Consider the following 19,048-nt stretch of genomic DNA (forward strand, 5'->3'; position numbering starts at 1 on the left):
TTAGACAACATTTGCTCAGGTCCTCATTTTCTTCATCCAGTTGTTGCATGCTTACTTAAATAAAAACTGTAGAACTGATTACCATTGGCTTAAATGTTTAAAAAACCTAAACACGTACACAGAACCATATTGCTACTCACTCTCTACTATCCTTTTGTGACAAAGTGGGGATTGTATTCACTCTTTTCACTTTGTTATATTGAATGCGATTTCTACTGTCCTGTAGTAACCCAGTGTGTGGACCTCTGCTTCCCTGGGCACTAAACCAATGCCTAGGTGGTGATGGGAACTTCAATGTGATAGCATCCCACATGTACAGGGTGGCTGATACCCTATGTAACTTGAGTCTGGGGGAGAGGTATGACCAGGTAACACCTTTTGCCTGTAAAGCTGGACAAAGGCAGGAGGCAGAGTTGGCTGAGGGTGTGAGTGAGTCTCTCTGGGCTGGGGTGCAGGGAAAGCAGAGTAAGTCTCTTGGCTCTGAGCCTCCTCTCCCCAAGATGGATTATACTCACTGCTTCTGCTCCCTGTTCTAAGAATCCTCTTCTACTCTGTATCCCTGTGAACTAATAAACCTTCTGTTTTACCTGCTGGCTGAAAGTCACATCTGAATGCAAATGTGGGTGCAGGGCCCAGTGACTCCCCACATCTCAGCAACACCTGTCAATTTCATTTGTTTTCTTTCTAGGTTTAGCCAAACCCATGGGACTAGTTGAAGGTCCAGGAGGCTTGGGCCAAGGAGGACTGGCTGCTACTTTGAGAGATGACAGTCATGAATCTGAAACTAAATATGAAGAATATGGTTACAATGCCCAGCTGAGTGACAGAATATCACTGGACAGGTCCATTCCTGACTACAGACCAAAAAAGTAAGTTGAATCCTGTATTTTTATTAGTGCAAGTGATTGTTGTTCTCCTGACCATGGTTGCAGCCCTGGATGCCTGCCTTAAGTTCAGAGTATACTGAAAGATTAGTCATGTCACACACCTAAGTTTAATGAAAACTAAAAAGACCATCCCAGGCATGGAGACTGCGTTGGCTTCTCTAGCTAACTTTGCAAGTAATGTTGCAATAGTAATAGCCATGCCTTTAGGTCAGTAATGATTTCAAAGTGCAAGGTTTGCTGAGCATTGTTCACTAAAATCCTTAGCAACAGCCAATGAGCTCAGATAGCTCTCTAGCTATCAGAAAGACAAGATAGCACCACGGCATGGAAGCAATGCTGTTTTGTTGAGTACTGATTGTTGAAGATTGCAAACATCAAATGTTTTGTGTTAAATTGCATTTAGGATGTTCTTATGAAAGAATGTAGAGGCAGAGCATTTACTCATCTCTATTTTGTGATAAAATAAGTAGCAAGATAATCACAGCAGGGCTGTTAATTACAGTCAGAGATGCACTTACGATTATTATAATGTCTGTGGAATATGCATATTTACACAATAATATAATATTCTTCACATATCTACACAAAATGACTACATGGCAGTTCTATGTTTAATATTTTTATTGATTTATTATAGGTTGTTTAAGTGACTTTCAAGTCTTTCAGATGTATATCATTATGCTTTCTCCAAAAAAAGTCATTCATTGAGTCATTTAGCAAGGGGGATAGCTCAGTGGTTTGAGCATTGATCTGCTAAACCTAAGGTTGTGAACTCAATCCCAGAAGGGGCTTTTTAGGGATCTGGGGCAAATGTGTCAGGGATGATACTTGGCTCTGCTTTGTGGGCAGGGGACTGGACTCAATATCCTCTCAAAGTCCCTTCCAGTTCTATGAAATAGGTGTATCTCCATATATTATTCTCAGAATGGCAATCAGTAATGTGTTAATGCAGTGGAGATCAGCTGTAATGCCTAGCTGCTCTCAGTAGACAAAACTGAAAAGAATACTTAATTTCTACTAATAATTTTCTCTTTTAAAATCCCTGTTGGGGTTCCCAGGCAGAAGTGAAAGTTAAATAGAAATTCCTCATTCTGTGGGGGAAAATGTTTAGTTTAAGCACAATAGCTGTGCTCCATGAATAGATTACAATTTTTATAAATTGTTAGTCAAGTCAAGAAGCCAGAAACTAAGTTTAGCAAAACAAAACTTAAGCCTATCCACAGATTCCCTTAGACATTATGTGCCAATACAGTTGCAGAACTATTGACTAAGGAAGCATTCACAGAGAGAGAAGAAAAATATTGCTTAGCTCTTTAACCTGGCTCAACATGTGACAAAAATCCATTTTGGGATTTGCCTTGACAAAGGGTAAATCCTTCAGTATTAGATTGTCTTGTGACCACTAAAGATATATATTAAGCCTGATTCCAACACTAACGAGGTCAAGGGGAATTTTTCAGTTGACTTAAGTGGGCTTTGGATCATGACTCTTGTTAACTAATAATTCAAGTAGTAAAGTCTCAGAGGGGTAGCCGTATTAAATTTGTAACAAAAAACTTAAAAAATGAGTGGTCCTGTAGCACCTTAGAGATTAACAATATAGATATAGATATAGATATAGATATAGATATAGGTATAGATATAGATATAGATATAGATATAGATATAGATATAGATATAGATATATACTATCATGCGCTTTCGTAGGCACAATTCCCTTCTTCAGATGAGTGGAGCAAAAGAGCACTTTTGCTCCACTCATCTGAAGAGGGTTGTACCCAAGAAAGCTCATGATACTACAGATATAGTAACAACATTTCTAAGCCTTTTGTTCCACTTATTTGAAGACGTGGGCTGTGCCCATGAAAGCTCATGATACTCTGTATATTTTTTGTTAGTCTTTAAGGCACTATAGGACACCTCAATGCTTTTTAAAGTTTTTAATAATTCAATTAGTTAGTAAATGTGGGTAGGTGAACCATAAAAAAAGGAAAAAAAGAAGCTTAAGCTGCAAAGTTTGGATCTAGATGCTATGAATTTGGGAGTGTTAGGCATTGATGATGATGCAGATTGGATTTTGGCTCTGGCTTAGCTCTACTTATAAGTTTAACCATTGATTCAAATAAGTATCTATGCTTGTTCCTAACTATTTGGGTGCCCCACTTGGCCTGGGACTCCCATAAGATTACACTGTCTCTTTAAACATTGAAAATGCTATAAGAACTGCTTCCTGGGTGATATTTGGACATTTTAGTTAGGGCCTGGAAACACCTGAATCCAAACATGGCCAAACCTCAAAAAACATTTAGTTTGAATTTGCTCTGAAAAGGTTAGGGGCTGTCATTTGGATAGTTTTATCTGTGTGTATCAGAGGGAAGCTGTACCACCATTCAGTTGGCATAGTTCATTAGATTGCACTTTTTGGCTATAATTTTCACAAGCAGCATTGTATTGATTCTGGTAACTACAGACACACGTGCTGAAACACCAGACACTCTTGGCAATGCTCACTTTAATACTAACTAACACACAGGGTTTGGCCACCACTTCCAAAAGCGCTGTATTCCACATGAGTCTTGTACTAACACAAAGGGAACAGAGCAAACACTGGCTTGTCCACTGTTCAGTGTAATATCTGAATGTTTCACCTTAACACATCTACTATGGTATGACCAATGTGAAATTTCATCTATACACAATGGCTGAAACTAATGTTCACAAAACAGATAGGAAGTCTGTGGCTGATCTCAGATTTTGACCCAGACTTTCCGAGTCCTGTGCCAGAGCATTGTCATCTACACCATCCTTTCCGCCCAGTCTAAGCTCCATTTTGCTCATTCAGAAGCTCATATGTACATACACCTGATAGGATTATAGGTGCAAATCAGAAACATTTTTTTAACAACTAGCTGTTTGCATGGACTATTTTACCCAATTTATGCAAATGTGGAGCTTATATTATGCAACTAGATAAACTCATGCATGTTACTGATGCTTTGGAAAAAATGTGGCTTTAAACATTGAATTTCATTATATTTTAACTGTTGCCAACGTCACCACTTTTATCCACTTCTGTATAGAGATAATGCCATGTCTACACTGGCACGTTCTCACACAAAAATTCTTTTGCAGGAGAGTCCTTCTGCAAAAACTCTTCCAGAAGAGAGTGTCTACACTGGCATGTGCTTTTGCACAAGAGATGTGCTTTTGTGCAAGAGCATCCATGCCAATGTAGATGCTCTTTTGCGCAAGAAAACTCTGATGGCCATTTTAAACATAGGCCTTTCTTGTGCAAGAAATTCATGTTGCCTGTCTACACTGGCCTCTTCTGGAAGACCTCTTGTGCAAGAGGGCTTATTCTTGAGCGGGAGTGTCAGATTTCTCATGCAAGAAGCCCTGATTTTATACATTAGAATGTTAGTTTACTTGTGCAAGAACATGTGGCCAGTGTAAACAGGCAGGACGTTTTTACACAAGAATGGCCGCTTTTGTGCGAGATTGCGCCAGTGTAGACATAACCATATGGTAAGGATTCCAGTTGTGACTCTTCCTAGCATACCTTAAATAAGTGCCCAGCAATATAATGGCTTTTCTAGATGCATTTTCATCCATGCAGTGAACAGGAAAGTCATGTCTCAAAAAGGGGACATGCAGTCAGATGGAACCAATGCCAGGAGTATGAAATTGTGGCAACTCCCGATGTCATCCCATTGCCTAGAGATCTGCAAACCTTTGCAATACTTCCAGCAAACTGCTTATCCTGAATGTTTGCATTTCTCTACTTTTCTTCCTGCTGCGGTTGTGTGACCTTCAAACTCAAAGGCCAAACAATCTTTCCCCAGAAATGGAGAAATACTAACTCAGCACAGAAGCAGGCAGCAGTTTTTCAGATATTTTATTTATAGGCGCCAAATGGAATTAATCACAGTAAATATTTCACTTGAAATTACAGTTCTTTTGATTGCAATAAAAATCACATTTTGACCTACTTATGGAAATATCTCTCAACTCTCTCTTCTTTTGCTATTCCACATACACCAGAGGCATATTTTAATGGGCTTTTTAGATGAGCTAATTAGATTAGACCCTGAAAAACATTTTGAAAAGTCTGATTTCACATTGCATTTCACCTGCACCAAATTGGATGCTCATGGAGTCGGACTGGTGACCCTCCCTTTGGAAGTTTTATAGGCCTTCTGGGTTAATTTCTATAGTTTAGTAATTTGGGACTGTTAATGCTCTGGGAAAATGCAAGAATTAAATATCAGAAGTGATATTTACATGCTACATTCAGTTGCAAAATATTATCATTAATTATGACTCAGGATGATTTTCCACACTTTCAACTGAAACATTTTGCATTGGACTTAACAGGGATTTCACTTTGCAGCTTGGTGTAATCAGTATAATGTGTGCTATTTCTTTAGCTTTGTTAAAATACACAGTACTGCTTTAAAAATATGGTCTAGTTAGATAAAAATAGTTCCAGATAGTTATCCAAATTCCAATGGAAAATATAGAGAAGTAGTTATGAAATCCAAATAAATGCCAAATGAGTTGTGCAGGATTATTTTTGTTGTGGTGAATACCTAAGGAATGAATGCTGTGTGTAGGATTATTTTAACCACCATTCATAAAAATGGATGTAGGCCTCAACTCTAGGAGCTGGTGAGGGTTGCAGACAGGGGTAAGATGAGTATGTGCAGCTCAGCACCCCCACTCTGAAAACTGTTCAACTAATAGCACAGACAGTATCAAGCAGCAGCACAGGCTAGCTAACCTAAGTATGCACCTGGGGATCCAACTCATCTGCTATATTTTTAGCCAGCAAGCTTAATGAGCACTAGCAAGATTATGTTCATGGAAGCTGTGTGTATTACTCAAAACACCCATGTTATTTATGTTGCAAAGTCAAGCCCCAGAAAATTAGGAAAGATTGGATTTACAGCCACCCATGCAACCTTAATTTGGAACCTGTACACCAGTGTTCCCTCTAATTTTTTTCATCCATGTGCAGATTAATTTATGTTATGTACACCAAGGCATGTACAGATGTGTACCACCAGTACAAACATAGGTTGCTGGCTGTGGGCACTTTATGCACGCTGCTAATCAGCTGGGTGACACCTGAATCTCTTTGGGTGGCCAATAAAGTGCTCATTTTACAAGAAACACAGTTGTACATAAAATCTGTGCACTGAATGAGGCACGAGGCATGTGGAAAAACATATAATGGAATTGAAAAATGTATCATAGCACATGTGTACAAGGAAGGAGAATTAAGAATACCCAATAACTGTAAAACTTGTATTTCCTAACTTTCCAATCCTAATAACTTTCTTCTTATATTTTTTGTATGCAGTTTCCTAGGTATTGTTCATTTGGGTGGAGTGATTCTTGTTTCTTTTTTAGAAAAAAGGTAAGGCCAAATTCTGATGCGCAGAATTGCAAACCCTATGCCTTGTCATGTACAATCAGGAAAGACTGAGTGCTGAACTTACAGCATTGTAACACACATGGTGCATCTACACTGCAGGGCTTACCTCAAAATAAGCTACGTAAATTGAGCTACGTCGATTGCGCATCTTATTTTGAAATAGGGAGCATCTACACAGCACTTACAGGCAGTCCCCGGGTTACGTACAAGATAGGGACTGTAGATTTGTACTTAAGTCGACCCAGCAGCACCCCAGCTGCTCTGCCCCAGGCGTCCCCAAGTCAGCCGCTGCTGAAATTGACCAGCTGCTGACTACAGGAAGCCTGAGGCAGAGTTTCTCTGCCCCGGGCTTCTTGGAATCAGCCGCTGATCAGTTTCAACAGCAGCTGAATCTGGACGCCTGGGACAGAGCAGCTGGGATGCTGCCGGGTAGGTTTCCGCAGCGCCGCACCTCAGCACCCCAGGTACTCTACCCCAGGTGTCCCCAAGTCAGCTGCTGCTGAAACTGATTAGCGGCTGATTCCAGGAAGCCCGGGGCAGAGAAACTCTGCCTCGGGCTTCCTGTAGTCAGCCGCTGGTCAGTTTCAGCAGCGGCTGACTTGGGGACGCCTGGGGCAGAGCAGCTGGGATGCTGCTGGGTTGGTCCAGTAGCGCCGCTCCTCGGTGCTACTGGACCAACCCAGCAGCACCCCAGCTGCTCTGCCCCAGGCGTCCTGATTCAGCCACTGCAGAAACTGATCAGCAGCGGCTGAGTCAGGACTCCTGGGGCAGAGCAGCTGGGGTGCTGCCGGGTTGGTCCAGTAGCACCGAGGAGCAGAGCTGCGGGACCAACCGGCAGCGACCCAGCTGCTCTACCACAGGTGTCCGCGAGAAAAGCCTGGTCTTCTGGGGGGGCGCACTAGCTGCGCCCCCCCCCAGCAGACCATAGAGACGCAGGTGGTGGGACTGAGACGTGCCACGGTGCTGCCGCCCGGGTCCTCCGCGGCTTTGCTCTGAGTCTCCTTGGTCTGCTGGGGGGGCCCCCCAGCAGACCAGGGAGCCGCGGAGCAAAGCCGCAGAGGACCCGGGTGGGACCGCGGCGCATTGGGGCGGTCCCGCCGCCCGCGTCATCCGCGTCTTTGCTCCGCGTCTCCCTGGTCTGCTGGGGTCCCCCTCCCCAGCAGACCAGGGAGACGTGGAGCAGCTTTTCTCGCCCCGGAGAACGCGGGCGGTGGGATCTCAGCGCGTCTGGGCGGTCCCACCACCTGCATCCTCCGGGGCAAGAAAAGCCCCGTTCGTAAGTACAGATCCGACATAAGTCGAATACGCGTAACTCAGGGACTGCCTGTATTTTGAAACAGAGCACTCTTCCTCTGACTTCCTTTATTCCTTGTACAATGAGGTTTACAGAAGTTGGAGTAAGAAGTCCTTCAGCTTGACACTATTTTGACACTATTTTGAAATAACTGCCTGCTGTATAGATGCAGACTAAGTTATTCGGAATAGCACTAGTTATTTCGAAATAGTGTTGCAATGTAGATCTACCCACAGATAGCCCTTGAGCAATACAAGACAGAACACATTCACTGATAGCAACAGAAGGCTGTTGTCCCAGAAAAGGGGCTGTGATTCTGGGGCAACATCCTGGCTCTAGAAATAGTGGTCTGGCATAGTCAACTGATCTTCTCCCCACCCTTTCCCTTTCTACCCTGTGACAGGGCACCTGCCCTGCACTGGCCCTTTAAGACCAAGACTCAGGCCTTGAGCCGGGGCTGGGAACAGAGAGGCCAGCTGAAGCTGTTAGGCTAGTGAGAGCACAGCTGGCAGCTATATATAGAGAAGCACAGTGATTAGGAGAAAGAGCCAGTGAGGGGCTGACTGAGGAGGAAGCAGGAGCTTCCAGGAGGGAGACCCGCTGGGGTAGCCAGCAAGGGCTGGGAGAAGGCCAGCTAAGACTCCCCTGGCTAGGGGCCGGAGGCATGGCCCAGGGTTTGGAGGCGGATCACAGCGCGGCTTAGGTAAGCAGGGCCGTGGAGATAATCCCATGCCAATGATGAGCAACTTGCACGGACTGTAACTTGCCCTGAGAGGGGCTAGATGAGGACAGTCAGGGGGCACTGAGGCATGGTGGGGGCATGCACCCTGACAGATGGTGGAGAACGTGGGTACTGTAACCTCACCCTGAGGCGAAATGGGCTATTGTGTGTAAAGTAGCCTTGTCCCGTTGTGAGGGAAGGGGGCTATTGTGAGCAAACAGTGGTCAGTAGGCCACAGGACAAGAGCGGGGAATTGGGGAAAAAAAATTAATAAGTATTGGAAGGCCTGGGAGGCCCTACAGGTGAGGCCGTGGAAAAGGTGGAGCCGGCCACTACAAAGGCATGGCCCTCGACTCCGTAGTAAACCAGGCTCCAAGAGCTGGGGGCAAGGGCCGAGACTGAAAACTTGATTTGCCTGTGGGCACAGGGGACACCTGAAGAGGGAGTGCCCCTACAGGGTGGGAGCCAGGAGGCCCCACCCAGATAAAAGGGACAAAGGGAGAGCACCCCCGGTGAAGGCAACAGGGGAGGCACGGACATGTTGGGCCTGTGGGGAGCTTGGCCACATACGGAGGGGGTGCCCTAAGAGGACCTGGGGAGCCCCGGCTAGCACGGGTGGAAGGTTGAAGTGGCAAAGCGCCTGGAAGAAGCCGTGGAACCACCGGCCCTTGACGTTAGGGGAAACCAGAGGGCGAGCAGGAGGTGGTGTGGACTCGGGCAAAACCAAGGAGCAAGGGAGCTCAGATTGGAGTCCCCCCCAGAGGGCTTATGGGCCAGAACCAGTAGGACGCCGGCAAGCAGGCGACGCCCATACAGAGAATGTGTATGGCCAGGTGATGGCTGTGGACCTACGGGCGAGACCTCAGGATAGGACAAAGATTACTCTGCAGGTAAGGCTGGAGGGAAGGCTAGTGACCGCCCTGGTGGATTCTGGGTGCAGCCAGACAATGGTACAAACAGAGCTGGTCCCAGAGTGGGAGGCGGCAGGGGGAGACATCTCTATGCAATGCATACATGGAGATGTCAGAGCCTACCACACCGGGTGGGTTAATCTGTCAGATGGGGTAAACGAGATGATCTGCAGGGTAGCGTTAGCCCTGAAACTGGTATTCCCGGTACTACTGGGCTGGGACTGGCCGGGTTTCAGATGCATCCTGCGTGACTGGGAGGTGCAGGGGCAACCGCCACCAGCTGGGATGGAGGACTCGAAAAGGGGAACATCCTGAGGTCCAGGGGAGGAGCCCGACCCTGAGAAAACCCTTGTTTCAGAGGAAGTAGGAGGGGAAGAGGACTTCCAAAGAGACCAGCGAGAAGATCCCTCCTTAACCTATGCCTGGGAACAGGCGGCCAGAGAGACCGGGGACCCTGATGTGGGAACAGTTGCCCGACCAACCCCGCGATTCGAGGTAAGAGCTGACCAATTATATCAGATTGCGTGGACAGCTGAAGGGCAGATGGAGGTTAGCCAGTTGTTGGTCCATGCAAGATACCGGAGGCGGGTATTAGACCTTGCTCATGCTAATCCCTGGGCAGGACATTTGGGGTGGGAAAAGACCCTGCAACGCATAACGCAAAGATTCTTTTGGCCAGGGATTTATAAGGAGGTCTGAGACTTTTGTGAGTCCTGCCCTGAGTGCCAGAGGATGGGTCAGGGAGGGGTACCAAAAGCCCCTTTAGTACCTCTCCCTGTGGTAGAGGTGCCATTTGACCGGGTGGCTTTAGATCTAGTAGGACCCCTGGAGAGGTCCCGAAGAGAACACCAATATATACTTGTTATAATTGACTACGCCACCCGATACCCCGAGGCCGTCCCCCTCAAGAATACGACAGCGTCAACGCTGGCACATGAGTTGGTACAAGTATTCTCTCGGGTGGGAATCCCGAGGGAGATACTAACAGACCAAGGGACCAATGTGACTTCTAAAGTGATGGTAGAACTTTGCCGTCTCTTAAACATTAAGTCATTGCGTACCTCAGTTTACCATCCCCAAACAGATGGACTTGTTGAACACTTTAACAAGACATTAAAGGGGATGTTGCGGCGGTTTGTGGAGCTAGACCCAAAGGACTGGGACCGATTACTACCGGCACTGTTATTTGCGGTGCAAGAGGTGCCCCAGGCCTCAACGGGATTTTCCCCATTTGAATTACTTTATGGCCGACAACCCCGGGGGATACTGGACTTATTGCGGGAGACATGGGAGGAACAGGACTCCAGGGTGAAGGGTACAGTACCGTATATTGTGGACTTACAATAGCGACTCCGGACAGTAGGGGAGCTGGCTAGAGAGAACCTCCTCCAGGCCCTAAATAAGCAGGCCCAATATTATAACCGAGGGGCCAAATCCAGGATGTTCCAACCAGGAGACAGGGTACTCCTGCTGTTACCAGCGCCAGACTCAAAATTATTGGCCAAATGGCAAGGGCCCTTCGAGGTCCTACGACAGGTAGGACCAGTTGATTATGAAATCAAATTATCAGGAAAACGGAAAGACAAGCAGATTTATCTTGTCAATTTACTAAAGAAGTGGATTGCACGAGAGGGTATGCTTATCACCTTACAGCCACCAGACCCGGAGCTGGGACCCTGGGAAGGTGACTTGAAGGCAGAAGGGGCAACGCATATCGGGGCAGAGTTGACGGAGGAACAACACAGAGAGATGAACTCCCTCCTTCGGGAATTCGAACAGGTCCTAACTACACAACCGGGTAAGACCTCTCTGATGAGCCACCATATCGCGATGACCCCAGGTAAAAGGATCCTGGACCACATACGACCCCTCCCACGGAAAATGTGGGGGCCTGTTCAGGAAGAGCTGCAACGGATGTTGCAAATGGGGGTGATCAGAGAATCAAGAAGCGAGTGGCGCAGTCCTATTGTTTTGGTGCCTAAGTCCGACGGCACGATATGGTTTTGCATAGACTTCCAGAAAGTCAACGCAATTTCGCGATTTGACGCCTCTCCTATGCCCAGAGTAAATGAACTGCTGGAATGGTTGGGAAGTCCCATTACATCTCTATGCTCGACCTCACTAAGGGGTATTGGCAGATTCCTCTGACAACAGCCTCGGAGGACAAGACCGCATTTGCCACACCATTTGGTCTGTTCCAGTTCATCACAATGTCGTTTGGCTTGAATGGGGCGGCAGCGATGTTCCAGAGGCTGATGGACAAGGTATTACATGAACATCGTGAGTATGCTGCTGCGTATATTGATGACATTGTCATTTATAGTGAATCATGGCCGGAACATCTGCAACATCTGAAGGCGGTCCTCGGAGCCCTGGCCAATGCCCAGCTTACTACTAACCCAAGTAAGTGCCACTTTGGACAAAGGGAAGTATCCTATTTAGGCTACATGGTGGGACAGGGAAGGATCAAACCCCAGGTGGACAAGGTAGAAGCCCTGAGAAGTTACAAAGCACCCACCACAAAAAGGCAAGTCCGCCAGTTCCTGGGTCTAGCTGGTTGCTATCGGCGATTCATACCTAATTTTGCCACGATTGCTGCACCCTTGACGGACTTGACCCAAAATACACAACCCCAAAGGGTCCAATGGACCGCGCAGTGCCAGAAATCGTTCCAAGCGTTAAAGCACCAATTGACGCAAACACCGGTTCTTCACCAATCCGACTTTACAAAACCGTTTATAGTACAGACAGATGCGTCAGACAGAGGTCTAGGAGCTGTCCTCTCGCAAGAGCAGGAAGGGGAGGAACACCCAATCCTGTATTTAAGCAGGAAATTACTACCGCGGGAGCAACTGTATGCCACGATCGAGAAGGAGGCCCTGGCAGCTAAGTGGGCAATAGAGGCACTACGCTACTATCTGCTAGGGGGAACCTTCACATTGATAACAGACCATGCGCCATTACTATGGATTCAGACAATGAAGGAGACCCACCCTCGGATCATGAGGTGGTATTTGGCCTTACAGCCTTATAAATTTGAGGTCTGCCACAGGCCAGGGAGAGCCCCTAACAACGCTGATTTTTTTTCTAGGTCCCTAGCCAATAACGAGATGGCGTAAGAGGATGGAGTCCTGGAAAGGGGGGTGAGTGATGGGGCATTGTCGTCCCTCACTGACATCAGCGGGGTGACCCTCTGGGGAGCACGCCTGCTGACCCACCGACGTTGTGGTGCATTCTCAGAGGCAGCGAGGGCAAACCTGAAGGTAGCTAAGGCCTTGAGAGGAAACCAGACACCGAGGGAAGATATAGGAGAGGCCCGACTGGGGGCTGGCCGAGGAAGGGAAGCCCGATCTGAAGGGGAAGGTGTGTGACAGGGCACCTGCCCTGCACTGGCCCTTTAAGACCAAGACTCAGGCCTTGAGCCGGGTCTGGGAACAGAGAGGCCAGCTGAAGCTGTTAGGCTAGTGAGAGCCCAGCTGACAACTATATATAGAGAAGCTCAGTGCTTAGGAGAAAGAGCCAGTGAGGGGCTGACTGAGGAGGAAGCAGGAGCTCCCAGGAGGGAGACCCGCTGGGGTAGCCAGCAAGGGCTGGGAGAAGGCCAGCTAAGACTCCCCTGGCTAGGGGCCGGAGGCATGGCCCAGGGTTTGGAGGCGGATCACAGCGCGGCTTAGGTAAGCAGGGCTGTGGAGATAATCCCATGCCAATGATGAGCAACCCGCACGGACTGTAACTTGCCCTGAGAGGGGCTAGATGAGGACAGTCAGGGGGCACTGAGACACGGTGGGGGACCTGCACCCTGATATACCCCTTAGCACCTCTGAAAATCAGGCAACTTGTATTCAAGCGCCTAAGCAAGGATTTAGCTAGCTAATGTGAGGCACTCATGTTTCAACATTCTGGCTGAAATCTCTGTCTAAATTTTACTGGACTCCTGAGATCTGAAGAGCGTGATATCAATATTTTCATCAATTCACAAAGCAGGAGCTCCTTGAGTAATGTTAAAAGGCAGCTGTAAGATTTGGAGTCCTCTTGTCTAAATGGAAAATGGCCAACACACTGAATAATAATGGTGATTTATTTGAAAGAAGGCTTTGACTATGGTCAATTTGACTATGACATTTGGTGATGGATGTGGTAGAAGAACACAGATATTTAGAAAGACATCTTTGACTTTTTCCCCATGAGTGAGCCACTTACAGAAACAATGAAGAATTCTCTACCCTTTATTTATAATACACATAGGCTGTATCTACATTGGCCCCTATTCTGTAATAGGGATGCAAATGTAGCACTTTGGAATAGGCAAATCCGCAGGGGATTTAAATATCCCCCGCGGCATTTGCATTAACATGGCTGCCGCTTTTTTCCGGCTTGTAGATAAGCCGGAGAAAAGCGCCAGTCTGGACGCGATCCTCCGGAAAATAAGCTCTTTTCCGGAGGATCTCTTATTCCTATTTTCAAGGAGGATTTGCCTATTCCAAAGTGCTACATTTGCATCCCTATTACGGAATAGGGGCCAATGTAGGCACAGCCATAGACTATAATCAGGGGCGGATGAGAGTGCCATGGGGCCCAGGGCAGCACCGTAGGGCCCCAGGCAGTGAAATTTTGTGGGACCCCCCCCCCCTTTGACATGGCGAATGCACCGTGGCACCACAGCACATGCACAGGGCCTCGGGAAGCGCGGGGCCCAGGGCAGCTGCCCCGCTCGCCCTGCCCTAAATCCGCCGCTGACTATAATGAATCACAGTATTGCCAAATAAGATTTTTCTGTGAAACATTTTCCCCAGAAAGATATCCACACAGTTAGCATTGCCTTAGCCAAGAGTTACCGTGGAAGATTGAGATTTGCCTCCTGTCTAGGACCAAGAATTACAATAAAAGATCATATTTCTGCATGGCAAGCATTTTGCTAATGCTTTACTGCACATGCCATCTGGAAGGTAAGAGGAAGCAGGAGTTTAAGCACCCCTGTACCACTACAGAGCTTACCCCATTGAGTCTTGTCAGTATTATGCTTTTCACAATTGCAATAAAACTGGTATCTTCCACAAGAAGTGTGTTTTTGTGTACTGCAACAACACTGAGAAATCGCTGCAAGGAATACAGAGCTACATGAAGAGGGAACAAAGCAAATATAACCAGAAAAATTCATTAGGTTAATATCACCCACAGATCAGCCTAGCAGGTGAACAACCTGCACATATTAATAAAATACAGGCAGTCCCCGGGTTACGTACAGGATAGGGACTGTAGGTTTGTTCTTAAGTTGAATTTGTATGTAAGTCAGAACTGGTACATATTTGGGGGGGGGATGGGGAGCTGGAGGGGGAGGATGGGGAGCTGGAGTTAGGTGGAAAAGACCCTAATTCTCATACAACTTCCTTATTCTAAGAAAAACACATACTGTTTTGATATGAAGGTTTTTTTGGTTGATATTTTAATTAAAAATTGATCATAAGTTTCAGTGTTTCATGCTATATCCAAATCTTCCTCTTGGGGAACCTGAAAGATCCCAGTTATTCATTTAATAGTCAGAATCTTTGTTTTTTATAACTAAAAAAAGTTTATTCAATGCATATTACTGTTCCAAATAGAATTTGCTACAGATGGTTCAGTGAAATGGGTATTAAGTGTAATCAATAGTCATTGGAGAGCACAGTGAAATACTGATACTATCAAAGCTGTTGTTGTATTCTGCTGAGCAGAAAATGGAAATCCCTTCCTGTGAAGTGTGTGTGTGAATTTATCCACAGGATTAATTTTAAAGAAAAATTCTGTGTTGGGAACAGGAGTTTAGCCACAGGTGGGTCCTCATTGTCCACTCACCCACTTTGCAACCAGACCCATCCCCTCGGGGATTACCCTGCTCCGCTCCAGCCAGGGTGTGGGTTGGGGCTTATCCCCTCTTCCCTTCTGCCCTACTCCTCCCCATTCTTGCCCACCCACACCACTGGGTAATTTTTCAGCTTCACCCCTGCCAGGCTGGAAGGGACTTGTTAATTTCACGTGACGCTAACAAGATACTTGCAGCTCTAGTGCTAAAGAGGGAAAGAGCTGTTGCTCCCAAGGTGGGGACTGTAACACAATGGGTCTCACTGCCTGCTGCTCCTGCTGTTCCCTAGGAAATTAATTTTTCCTCTCTGGAGTGCCCCCTTTTGGCTGGTGTCTTGTTCCCCCCAGCAGACCCGCGTCCTCTGCGGCGAGAAAAGCTGCTCCGCGTCTCCCTGGTCTGCTGGGGGGAAGCGCCCCCCGCGCCGCCAGAGGCGGCGACAGTGGGGGAGGCACCCCGCACTAGCTGCGCCCCCCCCCTCCCGTTTGTAACTAGGGATCCAACGTAAGTCAGATTGATGTAACCTGGGGACTGCCTGTACTTAGTAGCAGAAAAAAGTTGTGAATGGGGCTGCTTGTCGAAGAGATTTCTAAACCCTTCCTTCTTTCCACATTCCCTCTTCTTTTGGCTTGTACCTAACTGGATTAATATTAAATATTTCTGAAATTTTGAATATTAAATATTTCTGTATTCAGAGCCTGGAGGTGGAGCCACTGGGAATGGGACCAGCAGGTGGATGATAATCCAGAGTTGTGCAGATCATGAGAGTTGGCAGCCTAGAGAGGCATCAAGGCAGGTGGTGGGGTTGAGTGTGTGGTGATACAGATTGAGAGGCTGGTGTCAGAGCTGAGCAAGGGCCTGGAGGTTAGGGAAACAACAGCGGAGCAGAGCAAGTGATTGGGGGGCTAGTGGCAAGACCAAGCAAGGGATTGGAGGGCCGAAGTCAGGGCAGAGTGAGGGGCCAGCGATGGGGCCGAGTGAGACATAGGGTGCTAGCAGGAAAGCAGCAGAGTTGCAATATCCCCCAGGCCATAAGGTGTGAATCCCGAGGCCAGGACCCTGAGCAGCAGAAGCATGGAGCTGGAATGCCCCATACCTGAAAGTGCTGCAGCATTGTTCTGCACCCACACTTCCTGCACCTATTTGTGCTTCTATGCCATGAATTAGTCCAAAGATGTCTTCTCAAGCTGGGATTTACAACCCAGATCCTAGCATAGACACAGCCAAACTCATGCATACCTTCTCTTGTCAAAAATACTTGCTGTGATACATGACACACATATTGGAGAAAAGTTAATATGGTCCAAGAGCTCCGTAAATTGGCATTTACAAGAAATTGTGGCCATTACATGAGGATCCTTAATTTAACAGATCTCTTTTGTGCAACTGCATGCCTAGCACATTGTGGCAGCTAAGTGACAGCGATAATACTAATAGATGAATTCAGTCTACCAGCTATATCAGTCAAAGAAGTTAATTCTTTTTGGCATGGTCACAGATATTTGTTGTGAGGAAATGTAGTCTTAAACAGCAAACTTATTAATGGTGAAAGATCTGAAATTTTCAGCCACAAAGTGCAGAAACTGTAGGTCTTGGAGAAATTAACATATTCAGCCCTTTTATAGAGTGAGATATTATAATTGTTTGCTGTTAATACTTCACAATAGCAAAGGAATTGCATCTCTGGGGTTCTGAAGAATAATGAATGGTTCTTAATTAATGCACTGCACCTTAAAAAAAGCTTTTTTAATTATCTATCAAAAGGATTCTGGAATTGATCAGTTGGAGCTATCAAGGGGAAAGACTTAGGAGACAGACTTCCGGTTTCTTTATTTAGGGGTTTAATAACATGAGCCAGTTTTAAGGCCTTTTGTTAGAAACCAGCCATTCCATCAGAGATTGTCCTTCAGTGCTCAAGGCCTTCGAGACTTAACAGTTTCATGGCTGCAAAGGCATGTACAGGTTCAAGCTCTCTAATTCAGCAACTTCTGTGGTCTGGCACGATTTGAGTTAGGTGTGGTCATGTTTCCTGGAGTCCCATAAAGTTTCTTTACAGTCACTAGTCCTGGCTCTCAGTGTTCTGTGCTGTTATTTATCTTTAATTTACCCCTAAATGTTTTCTAAGAACTCATTAAGTAGGGGAAGTGTTGGTAAAGCCGCTAGACAATATTGACTTCCCATGGTCTGGGAAATTCTCAGATTCAGCACCAGTCATTTCCCAAGGGTGCTAGACTACAGAGGTTCAACTTCAACATATTAAAAAACTGACATGATTTCAGACATTTTTCCTCTTCCCAACATAGCATGATGAACTATTTCCCCAACTAGAAGACAGTTGCAAGATTTTTGGGAAGGGGTGTCCATTGTTTTACTGAAAGAAGTCATGTATAACTTTCATTTATCTGAATGCCATTGGAGAGGAGAAGCAAAGTTTTAATATATGGTTTTCTGCTTGAAGACCTGTTCAAGGGAGCATTTCTTATGGTCATGTGCATTGGAAAATGAATAGGAGCCAGGAAGCAAGACGAACTGTGTGGATTTATAATTTACCACTATAAAATATTAAACAAATTAATCAAAGTCAAAATGAAATATTTTTACTTTTTTCCATTAAAAATGTTATCAGCATGAATATGTTCCCATAGAACATTTAAATTTGAACTCAACCACATTTTTGACAGAAAACCGTTCTGTCAATTTTCAACCAGCTCTACATGAATTCAAGGATATTTTGCTAGCTCTGTATAAAGCCTTGCTTGGAACACATTTGGAATATAATACCTTGTGGGGGTAGTCTAAGGGTACGTCTACAATGCAAGCCTCTTTCAAAAGAGGCTTTTTCGAAAGATAATTTCAAAAAAAGCCTTTTTTGAAAAAGAGCATCTACACTACAACCAGTACTTTTGAAAAAGCAAGCCGCTTTTTCAAAAGAGAGCACCCAGGCAGTCTGGATGCTCTCTTTCGAAAAAACACAGTTTGCATTACATAGCGCCTTTTTTTGAAAGATAATGGCCAAAGGCTCTAAAATGACATTTGCCAACTCCCTCAGTGCCCTCTGATGCATTAAATCCGGACCCATGGATTTGTGTATGTCTAGCTTTTCTAAACAGTTCTTAACCTGTTCTTTCTCCAGAGAGGGCTGCCCACCTTTTTCCCATACTGAGTTGCCTAGTGCAGTAGTCTTGGAGCTGACCTTGTCTGTGAAGACAGAGACAAAGAAACCATTGAGTACATCAGCTTTTCCCACATCATCTGTCACTAGGTTACCTCCCTCATTCAGTAAGAGCCTTGCACCCTCTCTGATCATCCTCTTATTGCTAACATGCCTGTACAAACCTGTCTTATTGCTCTTCACAGCCCTTGGCAGCCACAATTCCAATTGTGTTTTCGCATTCCTGATCACTCTCCTGCTTTCTCGAGCTATATATTTATACTCCTCTCTAATCATCTGTCCAAGTTTCCACTTCTTATAAGCTTCTTTTTTTGTGTTTAAGGTCACCAAGAATGTCCTTGGTAAGCCAATCTGGTTGCCTTCCATATTCATTTTTTTAATTGTGCATCAGGATGGTTTCTTCCTATGCGTTTAGTAAGACTTCTGAAAAAATACTGCCAGCTCTCCTGGACTCCTTTCCCTTTCATGTTAGCATCCCCAGGGATCCTGCCCATCAGTTCTCTGAGGGAGTCAAAGTCTGCTTTTTTGGTCCAGGGTGTGTAATTTGTTGTGCTCCTTTCTTCCTTTTGTCATGATCCTGAAATCAACCATCTCATGATCACTGCTTCCCAGGTTGCCACCCACATCTACTTCCCCTACTAGTTCTTCCCTGTTTGTGAGTAGCAGGTCGAGCTGCGCATGGTTCCTGGTTGGTTCCTTCTATACTTGTACCAAGAAATTATCCCCAAAATTCTCCAAAAACTTCCTGGATTGTCTGTGTCCTGCTGTATTGGTCTCCCAATAAATGTTA

The 19,048-nt window shown here is 45.9% G+C and overlaps 1 protein-coding gene across 2 annotated transcripts in view; it reads left to right on the forward strand.

Annotated features, from left to right (window-relative positions):
* The window catches only part of GALNT9 (polypeptide N-acetylgalactosaminyltransferase 9), a 444,375-nt gene that overhangs the window by 86,721 nt on the left and 338,606 nt on the right, over positions 1-19,048 (forward strand). For both annotated transcript variants that reach the window (XM_075898387.2, XM_075898386.2), the window contains exon 2: positions 689-869. In XM_075898387.2, coding sequence (XP_075754502.1) covers positions 689-869 — 181 coding nt within the window. The remainder of the gene's footprint in view (positions 1-688; positions 870-19,048) is intronic.

The sequence above is a fragment of the Pelodiscus sinensis genome, chromosome Z (genome assembly GCF_052426305.1).
Source record: "Pelodiscus sinensis isolate ZL-2025 chromosome Z, ASM5242630v1, whole genome shotgun sequence".
NCBI classification, from domain to species: Eukaryota; Metazoa; Chordata; order Testudines; family Trionychidae; genus Pelodiscus; species Pelodiscus sinensis.